The 25,190-nt window shown below is 47.2% G+C and overlaps 1 protein-coding gene across 2 annotated transcripts in view; it reads left to right on the top strand.

Moving 5' to 3' along the window:
* ZDHHC17 (zinc finger DHHC-type palmitoyltransferase 17) overlaps window positions 1-25,190 on the top strand; it is a 186,704-nt gene that overhangs the window by 31,861 nt on the left and 129,653 nt on the right. For both annotated transcript variants that reach the window (XM_063927414.1, XM_063927413.1), the window contains exons 2-3: window positions 10,781-10,887; window positions 24,967-25,089. In XM_063927414.1, coding sequence (XP_063783484.1) covers window positions 10,781-10,887; window positions 24,967-25,089 — 230 coding nt within the window. The remainder of the gene's footprint in view (window positions 1-10,780; window positions 10,888-24,966; window positions 25,090-25,190) is intronic.

The following is a 25,190-nucleotide window of genomic DNA, read 5'->3' as shown; positions in this document are numbered from 1 at the left end:
GATAGATTTCTCCCTATCTATATCTATGTGAAGAGAGATATAGAAATTGCACCTTCTGGGCATACCCAATACAATTATCCCGCCCATTTACCAGATATCGGCAGATCGCCCACATAACTGAACAGTTTATTGCCGCAACCGAGCACTAATTGTCAATCTGTCGGACATGCTGAAGTCTAGCACGTCCGATAGATTTGATCATTTCCATTCCGTCACATGAGAGGAATGGGTAAATGTTTCCTCTGCTGTGAAGCAGTGCAGATACTGTGGCTGTATACTGTGAAATATCTGTGTGTGGCTAAATTAACAGATGTTTTCAGCTTGTGTTGGTCTGGCAATGCATGCCCAGCCTCACTCGTCACTTCTGTCTTCTGGTAGGAGTCCACTCCACCTGTTACGGGATTCTTTTTTTGTTGTTTTGCTTATTGTGATGCATGAATAAAAAAATGTTTTACGCTATTAAGTGTTCATATTATCTGGTCATCTCTTATTCACTATAGCTTTATGTAACATTTTCTGGGTGAGCAAGAGGGTCAACTCAATTCAGCGTGGATTGAATAGCGCAGGGAATTAGCACCCAGTGCTATTCAATTCAGCACACTGTTATGGCGGAGAAGCAGTTCTCGCAGACTAAACGGGGTGTTTTGTTGTAAGATCCGACATTCTCTAAATTAAGTGCAAGGCACGATGCTGTTTCTGGCTAAGAAAGGTCATCGTGTCAGCACTGGAGGGGTGCGAGAAGAAATCCTCTCATCGGGCATCGTATTGAATAGCACTGGGAACTAATTCCCGGCACTATTCAATCAGTGCAGAATTGAATTGACCCCTTTGAGTATTGGTTAACAAGACAACCATATTCAAGAAAATGTGGCAGTTCCGATTCACTGATACGTAAGGACATTTTGGACTTTCTCATAATGTACACACCTAAAGAGGTCTGTCTAATCTGTCTGGTGGGAACAAAAATCTGTTAATGTATGGGAGCAACTGACAATCAACTGTTTGCTCCCAAACGCTAGAAAATAAGCAGTGGTCGTTCAAACAAATTGGTTAAATATGTTAAGATAAATTTGTTAACTAAAACAGTAGTTTTTGTCAGTTTTCCAGCATTTGGGAGCAAATGGTTTGTCATATGCTTCCATACATTATCAGATTTTTGTTCCCACCAGACAGATTAGTTAGATAAACCTTTAGGCGTGTACCGAGATTTACGCTATGGTGGAGCAGCAGAGGGTCAGAAGAGAGGAGATGGGGTTTTATGGGGGGGAGTGGAAGACATAGATTGAGGTGACTCGGCGTATGCAAGGTCTAATAAACTAATTGTGTAATAAAATCAAGTGCTGATAAAAGATATATGCAGATAGTTGAGGATGGTTAGACTTACAGGAGCCGATTCAATTGTGTTGGGCGTCTAAAAATCCCGTCTAAACGGGACTTTAGACGCCCAAACAATTGTCACAATTCAATTGTTTTGTGTGCGCATGCATATCGCGCATAAAACGGCTAAACCCATCTAAACCACCTGTTTTGGGTGTACAAACTTCTGTTTGGATGCCCAAAGTGCCCAATTTCAACACATTTTCTCTAACGTCCTAGTGGATGCTGGGAACTCCGTAAGGACCATGGGGAATAGCGGGCTCCGAAGGAGGCTGGGCACTCTAGAAAGATTTATGACTACCTGGTGTGCACTGGCTCCTCCCACTATGACCCTCCTCCAAGCCTCCGTTAGATTTCGTGCCCGGCCGAGGTTGGATGCACACTAGGGGCTCTCCTGAGCCCTTAGAAAGAAAGTATAGTTTAGGTTTTTTATTTTCAGTGAGACCTGCTGGCAACAGGCTCACTGCAGCGAGGGACTAAGGGGAGAAGAAGCGAACTCGCCTGCTTGCAGCCGGATTGGGCTTCTTAGGCTACTGGACACCATTAGCTCCAGAGGGATCGACAGCAGGCCCAGTCCTTGGTGTTCGGTCCCGGAGCCGCGCCGCCGTCCCCCTTACAGAGCCAGAAGCAAGAAGAGGTCCGGAAAAACGGCGGCAGAAGACATCAGTCTTCACCAAGGTAGCGCACAGCACTGCAGCTGTGCGCCATTGCTCCTCATGCACACTTCACACTCCGGTCACTGAGGGTGCAGGGCGCTTGGGGGGGGGCGCCCTGAGCAGCAATAAAAACACCTTGGCTGGCAAAAATACCACAATATATAGCCACAAAGGCTATATATATATATATAGTAAATACCCCTGCCAGAATACAGGAAAAAGTGGGAGAATAGGCCGCGGAAAAGGGGCGGAGCTATCTCCCTCAGACACACTGGCGCCATTTCTCCTTCACAGATCCGCTGGAAGGAAGCTCCCTGGCTCTCCCCTGCAGTCTACACTACAGAACAGGGTAAAAACAGAGAGGGGGGGCACTAAATTTAGGCGCAATATATATATATATATATATATATATAATATAAAAAGCAGCTATAGGGGACATAACTCAGTTAGTCCCTGCATTATATAGCGCTCTGGTGTGTGCTGGCATACTCTCACTCTGTCCCCCCAAAGGGCTTTTGTGGGTCCTGTCCTCATTCGGAGCATTCCTTGTGTGTGTGCGGTGTGTCGGTACGGCTGTGTCGACATGTTTGATGAGGATAATGATGTGGAGGCGGAGCAGATGCCTTTAGAAGGGATGTCACCCCCTGCGGGGCAGACACCTGAGTGGATGGGCTTATGGAAAGTAATGAGTGCACGTATAGACTCCTTATATAAGAAAATCGACGACATGCCAAATGTGGGACAGCCGACTTCTCAGCTCGTGCCTGCCCAGGCGTCGCATGGGTCGTCAGGGGCTCTAAAACGCCCGCTACCTCAAGCAGACCCAGATGTCGACACTGATACTGACACCAGTGTCGACGACGATGAGTCTAACCTGATGCCCAATAAGGCCATTCACTGCATGATTGAGGCAATGAAAGAGGTGTTACACATTTCTGATATAAATACAGGTACCACTAAAAAGGGTATTATGTTTGGGGAGAAAAAACTACCCGTAGTTTTTCCCCCATCAGATGAATTAAATGAAGTGTGTGAAGAAGCGTGGGCTTTCCCTGATAAAAAATTGGTAATTCCTAAGAAGGTACTAATGGCGTTACCTTTCCCGCCAGAGGATAGGTCACGTCGGGAAACACCTCCTAGGGTGGATAAAGCGCTCACACGTTTGTCTGAAAAGGTGGCACTACCGTCTCCGGATACGGCCGCCCTCAAGGAACCTGCTGATAGAAAGCAGGAGGCGATCCTGAAGTCTGTATATACACACACAGGCATTATACTTAGGCCAGCTATTGCGTCAGCTTGGATGTGCAGTGCTGCCGCTGCGTGGTCAGATAGACTGTCAGAAAATATTGACACATTAGACAGAGACACGATCCTGTTAACCATAGACCATATAAAAGACTCAGTCTTATATATGAGAGATGCACAAAGGGAAATCTGCCGACTGGCATCTAAAGTAAGTGCATTGTCCATTTCTGCTAGGAGAGGCTTATGGACTCGCCAGTGGACAGGAGATGCAGATTCAAAAAAGCACATGGAAGTGTTACCATATAAGGGTGAGGAATTATTTGGGGATGGTCTCTCGGACCTAGTTTCCACAACAACGTCTGGGAAGTCAGCATTTTTACCCCATGTCCCCTCACAGCCTAAGAAGGCGCCGTTTTATCAGGTTCAGTCCTTTCGGACCCAGAAAAACAGGCGTGGAAAAGGCGGGTCCTTTCTGTCCAGAGGCAGAGGTAGGGGAAAAAGGCTGCAACAAACAGCAGGTTCCCAGGAGCAAAAGTCCTCCCCCGCTGCTTCTTCCAAGTCCGCCGCATGACGGTGGGGCTCCACAGGCGGAGCCAGGTCCGGTGGGGGGTCGCCTCAAAAATTTCAGCGATCAGTGGGTTCGCTCACAGGTGGATCCCTGGATCCTGCAAATAGTATCTCAGGGGTACAAGCTGGAATTCGAGGCGTCCCCACCCCACCGGTTCCTAAAATCTGCCTTGCCGATTGCTCCCTCAGACAGGGAGGCGGTGCTAGCGGCAATTCACAAGCTGTATTCCCAGCAGGTGATAATCAAGGTACCCCTACTTCAACAAGGCCGGGGTTATTATTCCACACTATTTGTGGTACCGAAACCAGACGGTTCGGTGAGACCCATTCTAAATTTGAAATCCTTGAACACGTACATAAAGAAATTCAAGTTCAAGATGGAATCGCTCAGGGCGGTTATTGCAAGCCTGGACGAGGGGGATTACATGGTATCCCTGGACATCAAGGATGCTTACTTGCATGTCCCCATTTACCATCCTCACCAGGAGTACCTCAGATTTGTGGTACAGGATTGCCATTACCAATTCCAGACGCTGCCGTTTGGACTGTCCACGGCACCGAGGGTATTTACCAAGGTTATGGCGGAAATGATGATACTCCTTCGAAGAAAGGGAGTTTTAATTATCCCGTACTTGGACGATCTCCTAATAAAAGCGAGGTCCAAGGAACAGTTGTTGGTGGGAGTAGCACTATCTCAGGGGTTGCTGCACCAGCACGGCTGGATTCTGAATATCCCAAAGTCACAGCTGGTTCCGACGACACGGCTACTGTTCCTGGGTATGATTCTGGATACAGTCCAGAAGAAAGTGTTTCTCCCGCAGGAGAAAGCCAGGGAGTTGTCATCTCTAGTCAGAGACCTCCTGAAACCAAAACAGGTATCAGTGCATCGCTGCACACGGGTCCTGGAGAAGATGGTAGCTTCTTACGAAGCAATTCCCTTCGGCAGGTTCCATGCCAGAATCTTTCAGTGGGACCTGTTGGACCAGTGGTCCGGATCGCATCTTCAGATGCATCGCTTAATAACCCTATCTCCAAGAACCAGGGTGTCTCTACTGTGGTGGCTGCAGAGTGCCCAACTTCTAGAGGGCCGCAGGTTCGGAATACAGGACTGGGTCCTGGTGACCACGGATGCCAGCCTTCGAGGCTGGGGGGCAGTCATACAGGGAAGAAACTTCCAAGGACTATGGTCGAGTCAGGAGACTTCCCTTCACATAAATATTCTGGAACTAAGGGCCATCTACAATGCCCTAAGTCGAGCGAAAGCCCTGCTCCTACACCAGCCGGTGCTGATCCAGTCAGACAACATCACGGCAGTCGCCCATGTAAATCGACAGGGTGGCACAAGAAGCAGGATGGCGATGGCAGAAGCCACAAAAATTCTCCGATGGGCGGAGAATCATGTACTAGCACTGTCAGCAGTGTTCATTCCGGGAGTGGACAACTGGGAAGCAGACTTCCTCAGCAGACACGACCTCCACCCGGGAGAGTGGGGACTTCACCCAGAAGTCTTCCAGATGCTGGTAAACCGTTGGGAAAAACCACAGGTGGACATGATGGCGTCCCGTCTCAACAGAAAGTTAAAAAGATATTGCGCCAGGTCAAGGGACCCTCAGGCGATAGCTGTGGACGCTCTAGTGACACCGTGGGTGTACCAGTCGGTTTATGTGTTCCCTCCTCTGCCTCTCATTCCAAAGGTATTGAGAATAATAAGAAAGCGAGGAGTAAACACAATTCTCGTGGTTCCGGATTGGCCAAGACGAGCGTGGTACCCGGAACTTCAAGAGATGCTCTCAGAGGACCCGTGGCCTCTACCGCTCAGACAGGACCTGATACAGCAGGGGCCCTGTCTGTTCCAAGACTTACCGCGGCTGCGTTTGACGGCATGGCGGTTGAACACCGGATCCTAAAGGAAAAGGGTATTCCGGAAGAAGTCATTCCTACGCTTATTAAGGCCAGGAAAGATGTTACGGCAACGCATTATCACCGCATATGGCGAAAATATGTTGCATGGTGCGAGGCCAACAAGGCCCCAACAGAGGAATTTCAACTAGGTCGATTTCTGCATTTCCTGCAAGCAGGAGTGGATATGGGCCTAAAACTAGGCTCCATTAAAGTACAGATCTCGGCTCTGTCGATTTTCTTTCAAAAAGAACTAGCTTCAGTACCTGAAGTTCAGACTTTTGTAAAAGGAGTGCTGCATATTCAGCCCCCGTTTGTGCCTCCAGTGGCACCTTGGGATCTCAACGTGATGTTGAGTTTCTTAAAATCACATTGGTTTGAGCCACTAAAAACCGTTGATCTGAAATATCTCACGTGGAAAGTGGCCACGTTATTAGCCTTGGCTTCAGCCAGGCGAGTGTCAGAATTGGCGGCTTTATCATATAAAAGCCCTTATCTGATTTTCCATATGGATAGGGCAGAGTTGAGGACTCGTCCCCAATTTCTCCCTAAGGTGGTGTCAGCGTTTCACCTGAACCAGCCAATTGTGGTGCTGGCGGCTACTAGTGAATTGGAGGACTCCAAGTTGCTAGACGTTGTCAGGGCCCTGAAAATATATGTTTCCAGGACGGCTGGAGTCAGAAAATCTGACTCGCTGTTTATCCTGTATGCACCCAACAAGCTGGGTGCTCCTGCTTCTAAGCAGTCTATTGCTCGCTGGATTTGTAGTACAATTCAGCTTGCACATTCTGTGGCAGGCATACCACAGCCAAAATCTGTAAATGCCCATTCCACAAGGAAGGTGGGCTCATCTTGGGCGGCTGCCCGAGGGGTCTCGGCTTTACAACTTTGCCGAGCAGCTACTTGGTCAGGGGCAAACACGTTTGCAAAATTCTACAAATTTGATACCCTGGCTGAGGAGGACCTGGAGTTCTCTCATTCGGTGCTACAGAGTCATCCGCACTCTCCCTCCCGTTTGGGAGCTTTGGTATAATCCCCATGGTCCTTACGGAGTTCCCAGCATCCACTAGGACGTTAGAGAAAATAAGAATTTACTCACCGGTAATTCTATTTCTCGTAGTCCGTAGTGGATGCTGGGCGCCCATCCCAAGTGCGGATTGTCTGCAATACTTGTAAATAGTTATTGTTAACTAAAGGGTTATTGTTGAGCCATCTGTTGAGAGGCTCAGTTGTTTTCATACTGTCAAACTGGATATAGTATCACGAGTTGTACGGTGTGATTGGTGTGGCTGGTAAGAGTCTTACCCGGGATTCTAAATCCTTCCTTATTATGTCTGCTCGTCCGGGCACAGTGTCCTAACTGAGGCTTGGAGGAGGGTCATAGTGGGAGGAGCCAGTGCACACCAGGTAGTCATAAATCTTTCTAGAGTGCCCAGCCTCCTTCGGAGCCCGCTATTCCCCATGGTCCTTACGGTGTTCCCAGCATCCACTACGGACTACGAGAAATAGAATTACCGGTGAGTAAATTCTTATTTTTTTTTTCTTGCACCTCAGGAGGCTATGAGGAAAACGGTGTTCTCCCTGGCCGCTGTGCACCTGAACGGCAGAACATTTTAATTGCTGCCGTCGGACGTCTTCAAGTGGTGGGCGCGCATAAATTGAATTGGCCCCCACAGACATTTTGGACCGGATGTAATGACGCCCGAGATCACTGGAGGTGTGAGATGCCAGCTAATCTCAGATAGATAGATATATATATATATATATATATATATATATATATATATATATATATATATATATATATATATATATATATATATATCTCTAATATATTTTTTTTTTTTTTGTAAAGGGGCAGTGACTTAGAAGGCAAAACCATGCATTGAAGGCAAAACCATGCCCCCTCTTGCATCTCCGGCGATCTCTGGCGTCATTACATCCAGCCCTTTAGCTGACTGTGTATGCTCAACTTAGGTTGTCTAAATAACTGTTTGTTTGTTTTTTATTCCCCTTGTATTGTTTGAATCTTAAAAGTGTATTTTGTGTGTGTATCCTTGTAATTTTCCATGTATGATTGTACGGTCATTTGGTGACGCAATATCAATAAAAGATAATAATACATAAAGGAATTTTTTTTCCCCCCCCCTATAAAACAAGTGTGCCGTTAGATAACTTTTATGTCCTGTGAATATCCGTCTCCTAGGATTTATCCAGGCTTGGGGTAATGTTTGAGCTCTGTGTAATTTTCTGGTGCACAATTAAATGCCAAGTGATTAATATGTTATAATTTATTATAGGGTGATAAAGGGTTTGGATAGAAGTATTTCTGAGTCTGGTGATTTTGGGAGCAGAATTGCATGACGACAATCGCTGGTTCTAAAATTGCATCCATCGTTTTAATGAATGAGGGGTCTGTGTACTAAGCCTTGGAGAGAGAGAAAGTGGGTGGAGATAAAGTACCAGCCAATCGGCTCCTAGCTGCCTTGTTACAGGCTGTGTTTGAAAACTGACAATAGGTGGTTGGCTGGTACTTTATCTCTGTCTACTTTATCACTCTCCAAGGCTTAGTACATAGACCCCTAAGTAACCACTGTTATTAGGGGATTGTAGGATGGGGCGGGTGGATGGGGGGTTACTGTCAACCACTTCATGACCCAAAAATCGGGTTGTGATGTGCTGTATCTGGGAATCGTACTGTTGGTCCGATATTTTTGACTGTAAACACACAGGTGTATCTTAGATTATAATTTTTTATTTATTTAATTTTTTACCAATTCTATGCACAGCTAAATGATCATGAGTGGGAGAATTGCTTCTTCCAGCTGATGGACTAACTTGTAACACAGGGGTGGGGAACCTCCGGCCCGCGGGCGGTATAAGGCCCGCAAAGCCATTTGTTCCGGCCCACCCGCTTGTGTCAGTGAGACACACCGACGCTCAGTCCGGCAGCGGCATGTCTCAGCTGTCAGGGCAGGGCGGAGAGCGCAGCTACCTGTCCGGCAGCAGCGGCAGGTAAGATCTCAAACCAGTCGCCGGATCGTGAGCCAATCATAGCTCGAGGACCGGCAGCAAATCGGGAGCCGGCCCGCGGGCTCTGATTGGCTCACGAACCGGCGGCTGGTTTGAGGTCCCACACGCCGCCGCCGCCCAACATAGCCGCGCTCTCCTCCCTGCCCTGACCCCCTGACACCCGAGACACGCCACCGGATGGAGCAGCACAGTGGGGTGGGGGGGCACTGTGGGGGCATTTGTGGATCTGGCACTGTGGGAGCATTTGTGGATCTGGCACTGTGGGGGCAATGTGTATCTGGCACTTGGTGGGGCATTTGTATACCTGGCATTGTGGGGGCATTTGTATACCTGGCACTATAGGGGCATTTGTGGATTTGGCACTGTGGGGGCAATTGTGTATCTGGCACATATGTGTATCACGTCCCATTTTAATTAGCCACACCCATTTTTAGGTGCGTGCGCGCCGGGCAGACCTACTGGGGGGCAGGTTAATTTTTAAGTTGAGAACTTTTGTATGGCCCCCGAAGGATTTTATAAATATCCATATGGCCCTTGGTAGTAACACATCTTGCAAAATGTTATGTATTGTATCGATAGAGTAGCTGTAGCAATACATAATATCTAAAATGATGTGATCAATTGATGGGTACTTTATGAATGATTGGGAATAGTAATTAAACTGGGTTTTATATAAGAATTTTGATTTTTGGAATTGGCAAATGGATTGTGAATCAGGTGACAGCTGAGCGTTTGTAATTATTATTTAGGGGAGTGAATACATTTTTACACTAGTGATAAATGGAACCCAGGATAACCATGCTGTTATCTGCTCCAAGATAAATGCTGTTATTTATCAGCTGTAATGATGTCATTACAGTTGCTTCTCAGACCAGACGTAATTTGTATTTGTACCCACAAAGGCAGCAATGTGACCTGCAGCATCCCACCTGCACTCTATCATGTGGGACAGCCGCTGCTGGTATTATTACATTGGTCTATACAGTGACTTAAGAGTTGTGCATCCTGCAGCTATAGGATGCTATGTTGCCAGGATGTAGTCATGTGACTGACGGCCGGGATCTCGCCAGTCACTATATGCTGCCAGGCTTCCCGTTTTCATGGAACATGCAGTGTTTGGGTCTGTCAGACATGGCATGATCACTGCAGCACAGATACAGTAAAAGTGAGCTCAGGCTTTGGGTCACACAGGACAGAAATTTTGTTTAGTGTTAGGAGAGAGCTCATTTTATGCAGACACCACCTCCTGTCAGAATATAGTACAAGTTGCAGTGGCTCACGGGTGCCTGTTCCTTGTGAGCTGCTGGTGTATGACATGGCAGCATATAGGAAATAGCAAGAAATTGCATTTAGTACTACCTCTCACTATTGAGTTTCCAGACAATGTAAAGATGTTTGCAGTGTGGTTTTTTGTTTTGTTTTTACATCCACCACTTAGTAACATCATGGTACAGCATACTTAAGTATCTGAAGGACCTATTTATTAAAGTTAATAGTGGTCAATTCCCCCCCCCCCCCCCCACATAAGAAACCAACCCAGCAGTTTTAGGCCAATTGCCGCAAAATCTAAGTATCCCCAGCAATTAAGAAGGAGCGACTGCATCCAATATCTCTTAATATCGGCCACTGTCCCTCAATTTCCATACGAAAAAGCAGCCCGCATAGGTTTAACTGTGGATTCACTCTGCTTTCAGCTGTTTTCCAGGATAGACTCTCATTGGAGCCCACGTCCTGCTAACGCAGTGTGAAAATTTTCATTGTCAAATGCAATAAATGGAACACTAAATGATGGTTAAGTGGTTCCAACGTTACCAACGGCATCTCCCCATACAAGAGTACTAGCTGACATAATAAACAAGTCCTTTGTGTACTGAAGTACAAGCTCATCATAAGTAAAGCAATTCATGTTATTTCCTGTCTATTTTATTTATTGTGCCAGAATAATTTGCATCAAATTACAGTGTACATATGCTATGTGTGATGATATTGAATGTCTCTCATAGGAAATCAAGACACAGGGTCATTTTAATCATGGGTACAGCACTGAAGCCATGGGACGTAAAAGCCACATGGATGACTATAGCACATGGGATATAGTCAAAGCCACACAGTAAGTATTTCTAACCGGTTTATTTTTGTGATTACACACTTGATTCCAATGTAGACAGAATTCACATGGGGAAAAAAAGGTATTTACTTTTATTACTATTGATTTTTTGTAGGGTGCATTGTGTGTGTGTGTGTGTGTGTATGCTGTGAGGAAGCTGGTTCCATGATGAAACACTTTAGAGCAGATTGCTGTGGTCAAATGGATAATTGTGTCATAGAACTCTGTATAATTATCCATTGTTTTTGATTGCATTTGAAGTACAGTACGATAGTTTAGGTGGCCCACAACTGTGTGTGTAGATAGATAAGAAAGATTCCTAATTCTCCATATACCTGAGCTACAAGTGATACTGGAATTATTTAGCTGTGGTTTGTTCATCAGGAGGACATATCTTGGATTCACAATTTATGAACCAACAAGCTGTAATTATTTAGGTACTTTGTTTATTCTCATGTACAAATGAGATTACGTTATTTTGAGCATTTGCAATATTGATGATTTTATTCATTTACTACAGATGTAGCTGTGCTGGCTGGTGTGCGTCTATACTGTAACGTGCATATGCATGCACCGCCATAAGAAGTACATTGGGCTGCAGCTAGTCGCAGCCCGGCGTATTAAGTCACAGCCACGGCACGGCACACCACACCATATTAATGGTTTCTCTGACGTCCTAAGTGGATGCTGGGACTCAGTAAGGACCATGGGGAATAGCGGCTCCGCAGGAGACTGGGCACAACTAAAAGAAAGCTTTAGACTACTGGTGTGCACTGGCTCCTCCCACTATGACCCTCCTCCAGACTTCAGTTAGAATCTTGTGCCCGGCTGAGCTGGATGCACACTAGGGGCTCTCCTGAGCTCCTAGAAAGAAAGTATATTTTAGGTTTTTTATTTTACAGTGAGATCTGCTGGCAATAGACTCACTGCAGCGAGGGACTAAGGTTAGAAGAAGCGAACCTACCTAACTGGTGGTAGCTTGGGCTTCTTAGGCTACTGGACACCATTAGCTCCAGAGGGATCGACCACAGGACCCGACCTCGATGTTCGGTCCCGGAGCCGCGCCGCCGGCCCCCTTACAGAGCCAGAAGCAAGAAGTGTACCGGAAATCGGCGGCAGAAGACTTCTGTCTTCAACAAGGTAGCGCACAGCACTGCAGCTGTGCGCCATTGCTCCTCATGCACACCTCACACTCCGGTCACTGATGGGTGCAGGGCGCTGGGGGGGGGCGCCCTGAGGGCAATATAATACACCTTGGCTGGCAAATCTACACCATATATAGTCAGGAAGGCTATATAGGTGTAAAAATACCCCTGCCAGAATTCCAGAAAAAGCGGGAGAAGTCCGCCGGAAAAGGGGCGGGGCTACCTCCCTCAGCACACTGGCGCCATTTTTCCCTCACAGCTCCGCTGGAAGGACGCTCCCTGGCTCTCCCCTGGAGTGTCACGCTACATAAGGGTAAAAAAGAGAGGGGGGGCACTAAATTTAGGCGCAGTATATATATAATATAAGCAGCTATAAGGGAAAAAACACTCATTTATAGTGGGATCCCTGTGTTATATAGCGCTCTGGTGTGTGCTGGCATACTCTCTCTCTGTCTCCCCAAAGGGCTTTGTGGGGTCCTGTCCTCTGTCAGAGCATTCCCTGTGTGTATGCGGTGTGTCGGTACGGCTGTGTCGACATGTTTGATGAGGAGGCTTATGTGGAGGCGAAGCAAATGCCGATAAATGTGATGTCACCCCCTGCGGGGTCGACACCTGAGTGGATGGTTCTGTGGAAGGAATTACGCGACAGTGTCAACTCCTTGCATAAAAGGTTTGACGACATACCAAATATGGGACAGCCGGCTTCTCAGCCTGTGCCTGCCCAGGCGTCTCAAAAGCCATCAGGGGCTCTAAAACGCCCGCTACCTCAGATGGCAGACACAGATGTCGACACGGATACTGACTCCAGTGTTGACGACGATGAGACTAATGTATCTTCCAATAGGGCCACACGTTATATGATTGAGGCAATGAAAAATGTGTTGCATATTTCTGATGTTACCCCGGGTACCACAAAAAAGGGTATTATGTTTGGAGAGAAAAAACTACCAGTTGTTTTTCCTCCATCTGAGGAATTAAATGAAGTGTGTGAAGAAGCGTGGGCTTCCCCCGATAAGAAACTGGTAATTTCTAAGAGGTTACTAATGGCGTACCCTTTCCCGCCAGAGGATAGGTCACGTTGGGAAACATCCCCTAGGGTGGATAAAGCGCTCACACGCTTGTCAAAGAAGGTGGCACTACCGTCTCCGGATACGGCCGCCCTGAAGGAATCTGCTGATCGAAAGCAGGAGGCTATCCTGAAGTCTGTATATACACACACAGGTGTTATACTGAGACCAGCTATTGCTTCAGCATGGATGTGCAGTGCTGCAGCTGCGTGGTCAGATTCCCTGTCAGAAAATATTGATACCCTAGACAGGGACACTATATTGCTAACCGTAGAGCATATTAAAGACGCACTCTTATACATGAGGGATGCACAGAGGGATATTTGCCGGCTGGCATCTAAAATAAGTGCAATGTCCATTTCTGCCAGGAGAGGGTTATGGACTCGGCAGTGGACAGGAGATGCAGATTCTAAAAGGCACATGGAAGTTTTGCCTTATAAGGGTGAGGAGTTGTTCGGGGATGGTCTCTCGGACCTCGTTTCCACAGCAACAGCTGGGAAGTCTACATTTTTACCCCATGTTCCCTCACAGCCAAAGAAAGCACCGTATTATCAGGTACAGTCCTTTCGGCCCAATAAGGGCAAGCGGGTTAAAGGCGCGTCCTTTCTGCCCAGAGGCAGAGGTAGAGGGAAAAAGCTGCAGCATACAGCCAGTTCCCAGGAGCAAAAGTCCTCCCCCGCTTCCTCTAAGTCCACAGCATGACGCTGGGGCTCCACAGGCGGAGCCAGGTACGGTGGGGGCCCGTCTCAAAAATTTCAGCGATCAGTGGGCTCGCTCACGGGTGGATCCCTGGATCTTTCAAGTAGTATCTCAGGGCTACAAGCTGGAATTCGAGACGTCTCCCCCCCGCCGTTTCCTCAAATCTGCCTTGCCAACAACTCCCTCAGCCAGGGAGGCAGTGTTAGAGGCAATTCACAAGCTGTATTCCCAGCAGGTGATAGTAAAGGTGCCCCTACTTCAACAAGGACGGGGTTACTATTCCACAATGTTTGTGGTACCGAAACCGGACGGTTCGGTGAGACCCATTTTAAATTTGAAATCCTTGAACACGTATATAAAAAAAATCAAGTTCAAGATGGAATCGCTCAGGGCGGTTATTGCAAGCCTGGACGAGGGGGATTACATGGTATCACTGGACATCAAGGATGCTTACCTGCATGTCCCCATTTACCATCCTCACCAGGAGTACCTCAGATTTGTGGTACAGGATTGTCCTTACCAATTCCAGACGTTGCCGTTCGGTGTATCCACGGCTCCGAGGGTCTTTACCAAGGTAATGGCCGAAATGATGATACTCCTTCGAAAGAAGGGAGTTTTAATTATCCCGTACTTGGACGATCTCCTGATAAAGGCGAGGTCCAGGGAGCAGTTGTTGGTCGGGGTAGCACTATCTCGGGAGGTGCTACAACAGCACGGCTGGATTCTAAACATTCCAAAGTCACAGCTGGTCCCTACGACACGTCTACTGTTCCTGGGGATAGTTCTGGACACAGAACAGAAAAAAGTGTTTCTCCCGGAGGAGAAGGCCAAGGAGCTGCCATCTCTAGTCAGAGGCCTCCTAAAACCAAAACAGGTGTCGGTGCATCACTGCACGCGGATCCTGGGAAAGATGGTAGCTTCCTACGAAGCAATTCCATTCGGCAGGTTCCATGCAAGAACTTTTCAGTGGGACCTGTTGGACAAGTGGTCCGGATCGCATCTTCAGATGCATCGGCTGATAACCCTGTCTCCAAGGACCAGGGTTTCTCTGCTGTGGTGGCTGCAGAGTGCTCATCTTCAAGAGGGCTGCAGATTCGGCATACAGGACTGGGTCCTGGTGACCACGGATGCCAGCCTTCGAGGCTGGGGGGCAGTCACACAGGGAAGAAACTTCCAAGGACTATGGTCAAGTCAGGAGACTTCCCTGCACATAAATATTCTGGAACTAAGGGCCATTTACAATGCCCTAAGTCAGGCAAGACCCCTGCTTCAAAACCAGCCGGTACTGATCCAGTCAGACAACATCACGGCGGTCGCCCATATAAACCGACAGGGCGGCACGAGAAGCAGGACGGCGATGGCAGAAGCCACAAGGATTCTCCGTTGGGCGGAAAATCACGTGTTAGCACTGTCAGCAGTGTTCATTCCGGGAGTGGACAACTGGGAAGCAGACTTCCTCAGCAGGCACGACCTCCACCCGGGAGAGTGGGGACTTTATCCAGAAGTCTTCCAACTAATTGTAAACCGTTGGGAAAGGCCACAGGTGGACATGATGGTGTCCCGCCTAAACAAAAAGCTAGAAAAATATTGCGCCAGGTCGAGAGACCCTCAGGCGATAGCTGTGGACGCTCTAGTGACACCGTGGGTGTACCGGTCGGTTTATGTGTTCCCTCCTCTTCCTCTCATACCAAAGGTACTGAGGATAATAAGAGGAAGAGGAGTAAGAACTATACTCATTGTTCCGGATTGGCCAAGAAGAGCTTGGTACCCGGAACTTCCAGAAATTATGTCAGAAGACCCATGGCCTCTGCCGCTCAGACAGGACCTGCTGCAGCAGGGGCCCTGTCTGTTCCAAGACTTACCGCGGCTGCGTTTGACGGCATGGCGGTTGAACACCGGATCCTGAAGGAAAAGGGCATTCCGGATGAAGTCATTCCTACGCTGATTAAAGCTAGGAAAGAAGTAACCGCAAACCATTATCACCGCATATGGCGAAAATATGTTGCGTGGTGTGAGGCCAGGAAGGCCCCAACGGAAGAATTTCAGCTGGGCCATTTCCTGCACTTCCTACGGTCAGGGGTGACTATGGGCCTAAAATTGGGTTCCATTAAGGTCCAGATTTCGGCTCTATCGATTTTCTTCCAGAGAGAACTGGCTTCACTACCTGAAGTTCAAACTTTTGTTAAGGGAGTGCTGCATATTCAGCCCCCTTTTGTGCCTCCAGTGGCACCTTGGGATCTCAACGTGGTGTTGGATTTCCTAAAGTCACATTGGTTTGAGCCACTTAAAACCGTGGAATTGAAATATCTCACGTGGAAAGTGGTCATGTTGTTGGCCTTGGCTTCGGCCAGGCGGGGTATCAGAATTGGCGGCTTTGTCATGTAAAAGCCCTTATCTGATTTTCCATATGGATAGGGCAGAATTGAGGACTCGTCCCCAATTTCTCTCAAAGGTGGTATCAGCCTTTCACCTGAACCAGCCTATCGTGGTGCCTGCGGCTACTAAAGACTTGGAGGCTTCCAAGTTGTTGGACGTAGTCAGGGCCCTGAAAATTTATGTTTCCAGGACAGCTGGAGTCAGAAAGACTGACTCGCTATTTATCCTGTATGCGCCCAACAAGTTGGGTGCACCTGCTTCAAAGCAGACTATTGCTCGCTGGACTGGACTGCCGCATCCTAAATCAGTGAAAGCCCATTCCACGAGGAAGGTGGGCTCTTCTTGGGCGGCTGCCCGAGGGGTCTCGGCTCTACAACTTTGCCGAGCAGCTACTTGGTCGGGGTCAAACACATTTGCTAAATTCTACAAGTTTGACACCCTGGCTGAGGAGGACCTAGAGTTTGCCCATTCGGTGCTGCAGAGTCATCCGCACTGTCCCGCCCGTTTGGGAGCTTTGGTATAATCCCCATGGTCCTTACGGAGTCCCAGCATCCACTTAGGACGTCAGAGAAAATAAGAATTTACTCACCGGTAATTCTATTTCTCGTAGTCCGTAGTGGATGCTGGGCGCCCATCCCAAGTGCGGATTGTCTGCAATACTTGTATATAGTTATTGTTTAACTAAAGGGTTATTGTTGAGCCATCTGTTGAGAGGCTCAGTTGTTCTCATACTGTTAACTGGGTATTGTATCACGATTTATACGGTGTGGCTGGTATGAGTCTTACCCGGGATTCAAAATCCTTCCTTATTGTGTCAGCTCTTCCGGGCACAGTATCCTAACTGAAGTCTGGAGGAGGGTCATAGTGGGAGGAGCCAGTGCACACCAGTAGTCTAAAGCTTTCTTTTAGTTGTGCCCAGTCTCCTGCGGAGCTGCTATTCCCCATGGTCCTTACGGAGTCCCAGCATCCACTACGGACTACGAGAAATAGAATTACCGGTGAGTAAATTCTTATTTTCTTTTGCTTCATGTATTAAATGAATTCCATTTTAGTGAAGCCAATCTCCAGTGAGTGTTTGCTGCCAAAAGTTCTTTAATTTCAGTAATTCAGCTTAAAAGGTGAAACTTAATATATTATATGGACTCATTACATGCAAAGTGAGATATTTCAAGCCTTTGTTACCATTTTGATGATTGTTGTTTACAGCTTAAGAAAATCCAAAATCTCAGAAAATTAGAATATTACAAAAAAGAAAAAAAAAAAGGATTTTAAATACAGATATGTCGGCCCTTTGTAAAGTATAATCATGCATATGTACTCAGTACTTGGTTTGGGCCCCTTTGCATAAATTACTGCCTCAATGCAGTGTGGCATGGATTGGGTCAGCCTGTGGCACTGCTGAGGTGTTATGGAAGACCAGGAGGGATGCGGTCAAGATGCCGCCGGCCGGAATCCCGGCGGTCGAAATACCGACGCCGGAATCCCGACCGCCACAATCCCAACCGCCACAATCCCGACATATTCTCCCTCCGTGGGTGTCCACGACACCCATAGAGGGAGAACATAATAGTGTGCCGAGCGTATCGAGGCACCGTGCCCTTAAGGGGTTGCGTTCCGCTCGCCACCCCTGTCGGGATTGTGTGGTCGGGATTCCGGCGTCGGTATTTCGACCGCCGGGATTCCGGCCGGCGGCATTTAGTACTGATCCCGACCAGGATGCTTCAATACTGTTCCTGGGACTGTTTGGGCAAACCCTCCTTTCTAAAGCTGCCTGCATGTCAGCTCTGTGCATTTTACAAGACACTTAAGTATTCTACATGTCTGCTGACAGTGTTAGTTAAGAAACAGTGCATTTGGTCAGGGTTATATTGTACAAGTACCCTGTGATATACAGCCAGGCTTTACTGTGCATTGATATATCTACCAATTATATAGCTATACTGAGTATTACTTTGCATTGCTGGTCCAGTGCAGTTTTATTGCATGTCATAATTTCTGCTTTGTACATTGACTATATGTGTGTGTATGTAGCTGCTGTGTGACCTCCTTTTCGTGTCTCTGACTCAGATTGCTATCCCTATATTCTATGACCTAAGGGGGCTCAGTGTGTCAGGTTTATTATCTGATATAGGTATCTCACAAGATATACTCATTGTGTAGTTTTCTTTGTGATTTTTAGTCACCATATACCTCTTAAATTCCCTGTTTGCAGAGTAAGCTGCACAGGGGGTGCTTGTCAGGTATATTGCTGCTGATATTGTACTGATATTGCCTGAGGTTGTGCTTTTAGCTATGTCAGTTACAGGGGGCAACAGAGCTGGAGCTGATCCCACAGTGTGTGGAGGTGACGCTGCAAGCATGTTTGAGGAAAACTTGGCAGCAGAGCGTTCTGGTTCTGGGGGTTCCCTACCCCCCAGTGGAATAGTGGCAACGGGGGTTCAAAATGACCCACCTAGGGCTACATTTTCCTCGTTATTAACTACGCTTGTAACCCCCTATGGGACCCCCTATGCCGGTACAACCGATTATGGTCCCTGCAGTTAATCCGCCCTGGGCAGATCAAATCTCCAATCAGTTACAGCAATTAAACCAGTCACTGACCAAAAAGAAATCTGACTCTCGCCCGCCTAAGACCAAGGGGACATCTTAACAGGCCATTAATTCCTCACAGTCTACCACTGTTCCAGACACCTCATCTGATGAGGATGGTGTCTATACTGACCCCTCCCCTCAGATACTGATCCTGATAGTTCTGATGGGGAGGCTGGTTCGCAGGTAGATGTTCCTGACTTGTTGGAGGCAATCAGGATGATTCTTCAGATCACTGATGACACGGAGCCTGATGCCATTCCTAAGAAACCGGATAGGTTCAAACGTAAGAAAGTGGTTAAGCAAGTTTTACCTCACTCTGACCACTTAGTGGACATACGTCAGGAATTCTGGGAAACTCCAGGTAAGAAATTCACACCTCACAAGAAGATGCTCGCTCGCTATCCTCTTGCTGCGGAGCTAAGTAAAAATTGTGAGACTCTCCAGCCAGTGGATTCGCAGGTGGCGCGGCTGGTAGTATCTTCAGCTCTGCCTGTGACTACCATCACATTTCTGAAGGAACCGACGGATAAGCTTGTGGAGGGTTTTTTAAAGGCGATTTACACCCTCACTGGTGCTGCGCACAGGCCCACTATTGCAGAGGCCATTGAGGCGTGGGCTCAGGAGTTGGAAGCTGAGTTGCCTTCCAATGCTTCTGATCACGCTAGACGATGCCTGTCTTAATTTGTCACAGCTTCTCATTATGTAAAGGAGGCGGCTTCTGATGCCGGTATTCTGGCGGCCAAGGCTTCTACTACATCTATCCTGGCTCACCAGATTCTTTGGTTGTGGTCCTGGTCCGTAGATCTGGACTCCAAGAAAACAATGGAGGTGCTCCCTTTTAAGGGAGACATTCTTTTTGGAGAAGACCTCAACAAGATAGTGGCTGACTTAGCTTCTGCTAAAACAGCATGTCTGCCTAGTACAGCTCCTTCGGCGCCAAAGGCAAAGAGTACTTCCTCTCGTTCCTTTCGTCCTCCCGGAAAAGCAAAAGGTCAGGCGTACCCAGAACAAGGTCGCACTTCCAAACATACTAAGCCCAAACCCAAACGGGCCTGGGCTGCCCGTCAGCCTGCTTCCAAAACTGACAAGTATGCCGCATGAAGGGGCGGGTCTCCCCCTGGGGGATCCTAGGGTGGGGGGCCGACTTCTAGGGTTTACCCAGGAATGGTTGAAGAACACTTCCGATGCCTGGGTACGGGAAGTCGTCACTCGAGGTTACGCCGTATCCTTCAAGAAACGTCCCCCTCATTGATTTTGCCTGACAGGCATCCTTTCGGATCAGGTGAGGGCAAAAACTCTTCTGGACACAGGAGTGGTAGTACAAGTGCCTCTAGTTCAGAGAGGCCAGGGGTACTATTCACCGCTGTTGCTAGTCCCGAAACCGAATGGGTCCTCCCGGCCTATTCTCAAGTCTTTGATCAAATTTGTCAGGGTTTCCAAGTTTCGTATGGAAACTCTTCGCTCTGTTGTTCTGCCCATGGAACCTGGGGATTATATGGTCTCCCTGGACATACAGGATGCTTACCTGCATATTCCCATTGCACTGTCGCATCAGCAGTACCTGAGGTTTGCAGTGGGCAACCTCTATTACCAGTTTCGGGCGTTACCTTTTGGTTTGACCACGGCTCCGTGCGTTTTCACCAAGGTCATGGCGGTAATGACGGCTGTACTCCGCCGTCAAGGGGTCAGGATCCTACCTTATCTGGACGACTTGCTAATCCTGATGAATTCCCCAGAAGTTCTGCTATGCCATCTGGATCTGGCCATCCAGTTTCTGCAAGCCCACGGGTGGCTCATCAACTGGAAGAAATCTTCCCTGGTCACTGTGCAGAGCATGGTGCACCTGGAAGCATTGTTGGACCCCCACAACCAGCGGTTGTTCCTGTCTCAGGAGGAGGTCCTGAAGCTTCAGGACATCTTCGATACTTCCTATCTTTTCCGCAAGTGTCGATACATTCGGCGATGCAAGTGCTAGGTCTCATGGTGTCTGCTATCGACATGGTGGAGTACGCTCAATTCCATTTCCGCCCTCTGCAGAAACTGGGACGACCTGCCTCACCGGATCAGGTCTGACATGATTTCCTTGTCTCCGGAGGTCCACCTGTCACTGAACTGGTGGCTGCAGGACCGACATTTGAGCGGGGGTCGTCCCTTCTGGATCTCCAACTGGGTCCTTCTGACGACGGATGCCAGTCTGAGAGACTGGGGCGCGGTGTTGGAGCAACACTCCCTTCAGGGTCGGTAGACCAAGGAGGAATCTCGCCTCCCAATAAACATTCTGGAACTGCGGGCGGTGTTAAATGCGCTGAACCTGGCCCAGCATCTAATTCAGAACAGACCTGTTCAGGTATAGTCGTACAACGTCACCATGAATCATCAAGGCGGCACTCGAAGTCGCATGGCAATGAGGGAAGTATCAAGGATTCTTTAATGGTCGGAACGCCATCTGCCTGCCATATCGGCGGTGTTCATTCCGGGGGTCCTCAACGGGGAAGCAGACTTTCTCAGTCGTCAGGAGTGGAGCCTCCATCTGGAAATATTTCAACTCCTCGTGGACAAGTGAGGCACTCCAGATGTAGACCTGATGGCGTCTCGACACAACCAGAAGGTTCCGGTCTTCGGAGCAAGAACAAGGGATCCTCGAGCAGCGTTCGTGGGCACACTGGCAATCCCGAGGAACTTTCGGTTTCCATATGTGTTCCCTCCAGTGTCTCTACTGCCCAGAGTGATAAGGAAGTTCAAACAAGAAGGAGGCATGCTACTTCTGATTGCTCCAGCTTGGCCCAGACGGCATTGGTTCTCAGAACTCCAGGGCCTCTCGCTAGGGTTTCCCCTTCTACTTCCACAACGACCAGACCTCCTCGTTCAGGGCCCTTGTGTCTACCAGGAATCGGCCCGACTGGCTTTGACGGTGTGGCTCTTGAAGCTTCCGTACTGAGGACCAAAGTTTTTTCTGAGGCGGTCATTCAAACTATGTTGAAGGCCCGTAAGCCGACTTCTGCTCGGATTTACCATAGGGTCTGGAATTCTTACTTTGCTTGGTGCGCAAATAACAATCATGACACTTACAAGTTTAGTACAGCCAAACTTTTGGCTTTTCTACAGCAAGGCCTGGACTTAGGCCTTCGTCCTGCCTGTGGCCCCTTGGGATTTGCCGGTGGTCTTGGAGGCTTTGCAAGAATCTCCATTTGAACCTCTTGCGTCTGCTGATCTTAAGTGGCTTTCCCTTAAGGTCTTGTTTCTGCTAGCCATTGCTACTGCTAGACGTGTTTCAGACTTGGGTGCCTTATCATGTAAGTCTCCCTATCTGATCTTTACCCGTGATCGGGCAGTTCTTAGAACATGACCTGGTTAACTACCTAAGGTGGTGTCTTCCTTCCACCTTAACCAGGAGATTGTGGTTCCTGCCTTTAATTCTCTGGAGTTGTCTTCTGGAGAGCGGTCTTTGGATGTGGTACGGGCTCTCCGTATCTATGTTAAGAGAACAGCTTCCATTCGGAAGTCTGAAGCTCTCTTCGTGCTGTTTGGTTTTCACAAACGTGGCTGGCCTGCTAATAAGCAGACCTTGGCCAGATGGATTAGAATGGTGATTGCACATGCTTATGTACAGGCTGGTCTTCCAGTTCCTGCTACCATCAAAGCCCATTCTACTCGGTCTGTTGGACCTTCTTGGCCGGCCTGCCGTGGTGCGACCCTTGAACAATTGTGCAAGATGGCTACGTGGTCCCCGGTGAACACCTTCATAAGGTTCTATGACTTCGATACTTCCGCCTTCCAGGATTCTTCCTTTGGACGCCATTCTCTTGTGCGCGCTACAGTGCGTCCCCTCCCATAAGGAACTATTTTAGGACATCCCTGATGTTATTCCCTGTGGAGCCCAGTGTACCCCGCAGCAGAAAACAAGATTTATGGTAAGAACTTACAGTTGTTAAATCTTTCTGCGAGGTCCATGGGATCCACAGAGCGCCCACTCTGACGCACCGCGCTTCAATGGGTTGCCTTTACAGTAACCAGTGCCGTTCTTTTCTCGGAGAGTGTGATTTTCTGTGTGTACCATACTTTCTTCTTTCCTTTCTCCAGCTCTTGCTTTGTGCTTGTTAACTAAAACTGAAGTGCCCGAGCAGGGGGGTGGGGTATGAGGGGAGAGGAGCCCAGTGCATCCTGGGAGGCTCACAAAGCTGTATTATTCTGTGTCAGTCCTGGTCTCCACCAGATCATACCCCAAGGTTAACCCTATGGATCCCATTGAAAAAGAGTTAACGAAGTGTAACACTAGTCTTTTTTCTTTTGCACTTTCCGTTTTGTATTACTCTTCACATGTATTTAATTAAAACTAAAAAGTAGGACTAATGCGTAACATTAACTTGTTCTTATTTTTAGTTTAATCTATATCTTAGTGTACTTTGTATGTTTTAATATGTTAAATCTCTACATAAATTCAGATGTCTAGTCAAACAACACAGAGAAAGGAGGACTCTGGTGTTGGGGCATTTTCAAATGTAATAGGAGTGATGAACAGTAAAAATATTGGTTTTATTATGTAAATTAAATCCCATCAAAGCCTAATATCTTTGGATTGTTAATGTTAGAAAGCATTAAAACATGGTTGACCAAAGTTTCTAACAAAAATAGCAATGTTTCACAGCATCAATATAATAAGTTGGATTCAATTGTTTGTTTCCCAAAGAAATTCATGCTAAAAAAATAAGTTAGAAACAACCGCCCCCTCCCCCCCCCCCAAAATGGTTTAAACAAAAAACAAAACCTGACTTACATTCTCTAATTTCAATTGAATTTGGTATAATGAATGCCACCATGGTTGTAAAGAAAACCCCAAAATCTTAGGCTGCCATGTACACTGGTTTTGAAGAAATATGCCATTAAAGCTGCAATTTTTCAATGAAAAATATGCTATTAACATTTTTTAAAATTGGATTTCCAGCTCACCCAATTGAGCTAGAGAGTTGGGCAATGTGTCATTTTAAATAAAACTTTTTTTGTGGTCTTTAATGTTGTATAACATAGCAGTAGGTTTCAATAAAAAAAAGTCTATCGATCTATATATCAAAATTTGCATTTTCTCAAACTATTTTAAAAAGATAGGAAAAAATTCTAAAATTGTTCATACTGTTAAGTCCCCCAAATTTTATTTTGGGATCATCTTCTACTGTGGGTTTCATTTTGGACTGTTAGTTAAAATAATGAAAATGAGAACTATGTGGGACTGTTAAGGGGGGTACACACGGAGAGATCCGTGCTTAAAATCTAAGCAATCTTGCTAGATTGCTTAGATTTTAAGCATGGATCTGCCGTGTGTATGCCCTCCAGCGATAGCGATGCGCGGCCCCGCATGCAGGCTCAATCTAGCGGGTCGCTCACTTCACCGTTGTGTGAAGTGAGCGGCCCCCCGTCGGCTTTCCCCCTCGCTCAGCATATCGCGCTGTGCTGAGCGGGGTGAGAGATGTGTGCTGAGCGGTCTGTGTTAAGATCGCTCAGCACACATCTCTCCCGTGAGTACCCCCCTTTACTTTTATCTCCTTTTAACAATCCCTTTTGATGAATATTATGTACAATGGTACAGTATGTTAATACTAAAATATTTAAGCCTTTTGAGATAATTTTATGTTTTTCACTTATTCTAAGAAGGCTTACTACAGATCATTACCATTTTTGGTACTGTTGCTGTAGATGGATGGTGCTGCTGGATGGGTTGGTACTGGCTGAAGGTCACCTAATTGGTTTTCAAATGGTCAGTTTAAAACCCTGTGTTTTGGTGTGGAATAACCCATCCAAAGAAAATTAAAATAAACAACTCTGCCTAATAGGTATAAAGGCATTGGTTAAAAAATGTTTTGTATTGTTTAATGTCAATATTATGACATAACATTGATGCTAGTGGCTTATTCAAGTTAAGTCTACCTTGTTTAACCTGCACAGAGAGCTAACCTAGCCTGCTGTACATAGGAGAACATTTTGAGGTTAGTGCCTCAAAAAATGTTGCAGTGTTGTGTAAAAAAATTAAAATGCCAGTATTCTGAAGGTGGTAAATGTTCTGATACCATCAACACAGATCTACATATGCCTCTTTCCTACATTATTAATTATGTCAATGTCTGATCTGTGACTTGTCTTATCAGTGATGTGCATAACTATAGATAAAACAGTATTCTATCTGCATTTAACAGATTGTCCTTTCTCTCCAGGTATGGAATCTACGAACGTTGCAGAGAGCTGGTTGAAGCAGGCTACGATGTGCGACAACCTGACAAAGAGAATGTAACTCTGCTTCACTGGGCTGCCATCAACAATAGGATAGATCTTGTAAAGTTAGTATCGTTTTATGGAGGTGGCGTCCTCGTCACCTAAAGGAAATGGGCCATATTATGTACTGTCTACAGTGCTCAGAAACACCACAATGGGGTGTATT

Source organism: Pseudophryne corroboree, chromosome 6, assembly GCF_028390025.1.
Source record: "Pseudophryne corroboree isolate aPseCor3 chromosome 6, aPseCor3.hap2, whole genome shotgun sequence".
Lineage (NCBI taxonomy): Eukaryota > Metazoa > Chordata > Amphibia > Anura > Myobatrachidae > Pseudophryne > Pseudophryne corroboree.
This window is presented reverse-complemented; position numbering and strand designations above follow the sequence as displayed.